The sequence below is a fragment of the Littorina saxatilis genome, linkage group LG17 (assembly GCF_037325665.1).
Source record: "Littorina saxatilis isolate snail1 linkage group LG17, US_GU_Lsax_2.0, whole genome shotgun sequence".
NCBI classification, from domain to species: Eukaryota; Metazoa; Mollusca; class Gastropoda; order Littorinimorpha; family Littorinidae; genus Littorina; species Littorina saxatilis.
The window spans coordinates 38301199-38306049 of NC_090261.1; the positions used below are offsets into that span (position 1 = coordinate 38301199).

Below are 4851 nucleotides of genomic sequence, written 5' to 3' on the forward strand. Positions count from 1 at the left end.
AGATGCAGGTGCACGTCTTCCGAGTTTCTTACGGAACAAGAACGGACAAGACAAGCACCGAAGTTGCCTACGAATCACTTTCCTCAGTAGTCCCTGAAAATCAGCTCATATACGAATGAAGCTGCTCATCTTTCAAGTTTCCTCAGATTCACAAAAGGAACTCCTCTGGCTTTCTGTTCCTGTCTCTTCTCTCTCCTCATCCTCTCCTGTTTTTGTTTCTGCTGCTTATTGCGCATCCACGGCGCTATCGGCTTGGACTCAGTAGGTGGTGGTCTTGGCGATTTGGGTTTCACCGGTGTGGATTCTGGATCTTGGTAGATGGTTTGCGGCACCAGGACTATTTCCGAATCATCATCATCAGTATCTTCATCGTCCGAGCCAAAGCTGGACTCCGCAGAGTAAGAAGACCACGTCGACAATGGCTTCAAGGAAGACGGACCTGCGGAGCTTCGGTTCTTCTCTTCCGAAGAAAAACCAGCGGAGCCCTGCCTTTGAGAAGAAGTTCTATAATCTTCCACCGAATTCAGCACTTCTGGAGAGGTCCAGGGCAAAACTCTTGAATGTGCAAGGACGGAAACATGGTAGGGGTGGCAGTGGATCTTCTCCAGGCATGAGAGGATGGAAGTGGTCCTCTCTAACCAGCCTCTGACTCTCCGATCCAGAGTGACCACTCGACCCACTTTTGCCTCGGAGTTGGGGTACAGAGTGGCCTGGTGGCCGTACACGGCGATGACGGGTATGATGGTGGCCTGTTTTTTGCAGCGGTACCGCTGGGCGGTCAGAGGAAGCACCAGTTTGGGGTCCAGGGTCAACTGCCGCACGTGCTGCTTCTTGTGAGTGTGTGGACGTGAAGGCTGTTCTTCTCCATTCTCAGCGTTGTGGGGGTCCTCTGGTGAAAAACTCTTCTCGTGTGTTTGTTGGCCAAATGGTGCGTTTTCGTTGATGTGGTTTTCCTTTTCATTGGAAGTGATAAGTTTATGCTTGGAGACTTGCTCTTCGAGTCGCCGATTGTTGTTTGGTTGCGTGTCAGCGATCTGGCGATTTTGCACCGAACACTGGTTTGCGCTGGTTATTTCTCTTTTGGGAATCTCGCTTGATACTTCTCTGTTGGGGGCATGAAGGTCATCCAAGCCTTTTTGCGCATGATTTGTGGCTATTGCATCATCTTCTCTAACGAAACTGTCCTCGACATAATCGCGACTTTCTCCGTGAAGTCCTGAATCATGGGCATAGGAAAAGCCAGTGTGTTCACTCTCCTCGTGTAGGATAGTGCCTCTGCCGTGTTCATTCCCCATCTCATACACGCTGTACCTTCTTCCATGCTTCGCCACGTCTCTGCATCCATCATTGTTCGCTTCAAAAGTGTGTGACTGGGCAAAGGACCTCCGCCTTTTTTCAAACTTGTCCCGGCCTGACAAAGACGTCCTCCTGCTGTAGGCAGACAGAGGATAAGAACGGGACCTGGTAGCCCCATCCACCATAACCTTAACAATCGGCCTGGGACTGTTGACGAGTCGAGGAGATTGGTTTCCGTGGGCGGATCCAGTGGGCGTGGAACGCTTGGTGATTGACGGAGAGTTGGCTAGAGGGCCGGAGCTAGAAGGCGTTGAACTGCGAGAGACAGGAGTGCCAGCTTGGTTCCGATGACCTGTCAAGGACGCTGTTGACGAGCGTCTCTGAGACGTTGTGGACGTACCGGGGTGGCCTGACGATGATTGTTTAGACAGGCGTCTGTTCATCATCTTTGGGGAGCTTGAGGACGTTGACGGGCGTCTTTGGCTTTGATCGAAGGAGCTGGGTTCCTGAGATAGAAGAGATGGGCGTCTTTGGGAAGCTTTGTGGACGTCCTGGGATCCTGGTGTGGAGCCGAGGGGAGGACTTCTGTCCACAGTTTCAGGGTTGTCAGTGCCTGACGAGAGGTCTGTGGGCGTATGTCTCTGTGGAGCATCCGAGGTGTCTATGCCTGGGTGTCCTTTGATAATTGGTGCAGAACTATTCCTGGACACCTTTGCATGAGAGCTGGGTTCCTGGTGCTCAGAGACTACATCTATAGTGAGCAATTTTAGAAACGTAAGTTGAGCATGCTGCGATTTCTGCTGATCCGTGTCAGTCAACAATTGGTGTGTTTGTGACACTTTTACTTCAGAGGTCTCGCGTCTCTCATCATCTGAGATTGCTGAGGACGTGTGTCTTTTCAACTCAAGATCTCCAGTTGCAAACTGAGCTTCAGGTTTACCTGAAGCAACGAGGCTCAGGGACTTCTGGGGATTTACTGCAGAGGCTTCTTCAGTCCGACTAACCAAGTCCATGTGCAAGCCTGTAGACTTAGGCTTTGGGCGATCCGAAATTAAAGCAGAACCAGACCTATCTGACCTTGTGGCCTTGGCAGTATCTAAAATAACAGCCGGTTTCTTCCTTCTTGAGTTCAATCTCGCCGCGCCAGAACTGACGTTGGAGTGGTTCCGCGAAGCACCTGAGTCAGTGTTCTTCTGCATATTTCTTCCGCTCGTAAAACTCTCCAACCTCGGACGATCCGAAGAGTCCGAAGATTTGGCAACCCTCCGAGGAGAAGAACCCAATCTATGATGACCTGAAGAGTCCGTAGATTTGACGTTTCTCCGAGGAGAAGAACCCAACCTCTGACGATCCTCAGAGCCCGAAGATTTGACTATCCTCTGAGGAGAAGAAGGCAGCCTGTGATGACCTGAAGATGCCGAGGATTGGGTGGGTCTCTGCGGACTGGGCGTTCTGATGTTGATGTGCACGTAGTCGTCCATGAGGAGTTCCTTCTGGCGCCAGACCCTGTTGTACATCATCCTCTGCTGCTTGTCTATGCGTCGCTCTTCGTGACTCAGCATGACAGCGCAGTGCTTGTTGAGGAGCAGGGCGCCGAAGTAGGCTCGAGACTCCATCCTTCTCTGGTGAAAAGATACAAAGCGAACAGAATGGGTAAATCGAAATTACACAGACACACAAAGCACAGGCAAAGACGGACACTAAGATGGATGGAAGGGCAAATGCAAACGACAGGCAGGCAGGCAGGCAGGCAGGCAGGCAGGCAGGCAGGCAGGCAGGCAGGCAAGCAGATAACAAACACACAGATCCTGTTCCTGGTGTTGTTGCGAGATTAACAGAACAAGCAGATTAACAAAACAGACAAACAACCAAACTTAAACTTGCAGGCACATGCATAAATGCGCGCTTTGTTTCATGTACGTGCACGTGCACGTTGTGGGTTGTCTTATAAGGGTGTGCGGCGAGCCCCTCCGTCTTAAACTGGAACAAGATTGTAACTATTTCCTGATGCAAATATAGCGGCTCTGTTTCTTCTTCATTTTGTAGTTCTTCAAATATACACTCCGCGATGAAGGTGGCAGTCCCGCTGCTGGTCCTCCAGACTGCCAATAGAGTTGTTGGCCTATTAGGGTGGGTTCTGACCAGCTACTCTGTGTCTACTTGGTTATATTTAATGTTGATCTTTGATAAATTATTGATCTTGTTGTTTGAAAGAAATCAAGTTTCAAACAATACTGGGAAGAGGTGTGTGTGTGTGTGTGTGTGTGTGTGTGTGTTAGTGTGTGTGTGCGTGTGTGTGTGTGTGTGTGTGTGCGTGTGTGTGTGTGTTTGTGTGTGTGCCGTTCTGTGTGTCTGTCTGTCTGTCTGTCTGTCTGCCTGTGCCTGTGTTTCTGTGTATGATACATATCAAATCGGTTTAACAAAAATAAACTAATGGCTAACTGAACCAAATTACATACCAAGCCACAAACGAAGATAAGCAGCTAAAGCAATTAATACAAGGAAACGACGCACACAAACTATACTAATGTTTATTTCCAAATCATAACACGTAAAAAACACATTTTATGTCGACTTCCTCCCCCCCCCCCCCCACCCTCCAACATGAAATAATGCTTACGAACAGGAACAAGTTCATTAATTTAAGTTCAATATCAAACACATTACAAATTGTAAACACAAACATTCAGAACCGACCTGTTTTACGCAGAAACATATTAGACAATCAAGCCAATTTAAAAGCAAACTAACACTGATTAATCACTAAAAACTTTTTACTTTTGAAGATATACATGTAAAAAATAAATTGTCGTATACAACATTCCCAACCAGCCAATTTCATAAAAGATCATGGACAATGAATTTAATTAAAAAGCAATTAAACACACTTTTGAAGATTTAAAATACATATTTTGAAGATGTACCGTACATGTTAAATAAATGTGTACACATTCAGCGTTCATACCGGCCTCTTTTTTGCTTTAAAAAGGATTATAAACTATATCATCAGTATAAGCGATCGAAAACAAGTCAATTGTTGAACACAATAAAAAGTCAGTCGACTTACCTTTCACTTTTGAAACTTCGCCCTATAAACCGCCAACAGAATTGACTTCACACGAAATCCTCGCCAGCAGAAGTAACTTCCCTCATGCTCACTCAAGTCGCAGAGCAAGTTCCCGTCAAATGAAACCAGTGTTTCCCCTGATCGGTATTCTAACGCAAACAGCACGCCCTGACTGAAACAGCGGAAAACACAAAGCACAAAGACATTATGCGAGTCTGTGGAGAAAGGGAGGTGTACGTTGTAGTTCGTCTTGTTCGTGTGTGTGACGAGCCTCTCCGTGTCAGGCCTTACCTGTTATTACCTGGACACCTTTCAGGTAAATGGACATTAACGGGGTAGCTTTAAAAGGGGCCCTAACGGGAAGAATATGCACCGAACTATCTCAGTATCAGGTTCGGTCCGTGTGTGGTGTCGGCCTGAAGATCGTGTGTGATGCTTTGAAGTTGGTTTAATTGTATGGGTTTGAGTCTCGGGTTATCATAAACGTC

At 47.5% G+C, this 4851-nt stretch overlaps 1 protein-coding gene across 1 annotated transcript in view; it reads right to left on the reverse strand.

Moving 5' to 3' along the window:
- LOC138952739 (filaggrin-like) overlaps positions 1 to 4628 on the reverse strand; it is a 5712-nt gene extending 1084 nt beyond the window's left edge. Inside the window, exons 1-2 of the mRNA XM_070324456.1 lie at positions 4364 to 4628; positions 1 to 2918 (exon numbers count right to left, since the gene is read on the reverse strand). The exon at positions 1 to 2918 is cut by the window's left edge and continues 1084 nt beyond it. Of these exons, the coding sequence (XP_070180557.1) occupies positions 126 to 2912 (2787 nt within the window). The 5' untranslated portion in view covers positions 2913 to 2918; positions 4364 to 4628 and the 3' untranslated portion in view covers positions 1 to 125. The remainder of the gene's footprint in view (positions 2919 to 4363) is intronic.
- Between the last annotated feature and the right edge of the window lie 223 nt (positions 4629 to 4851).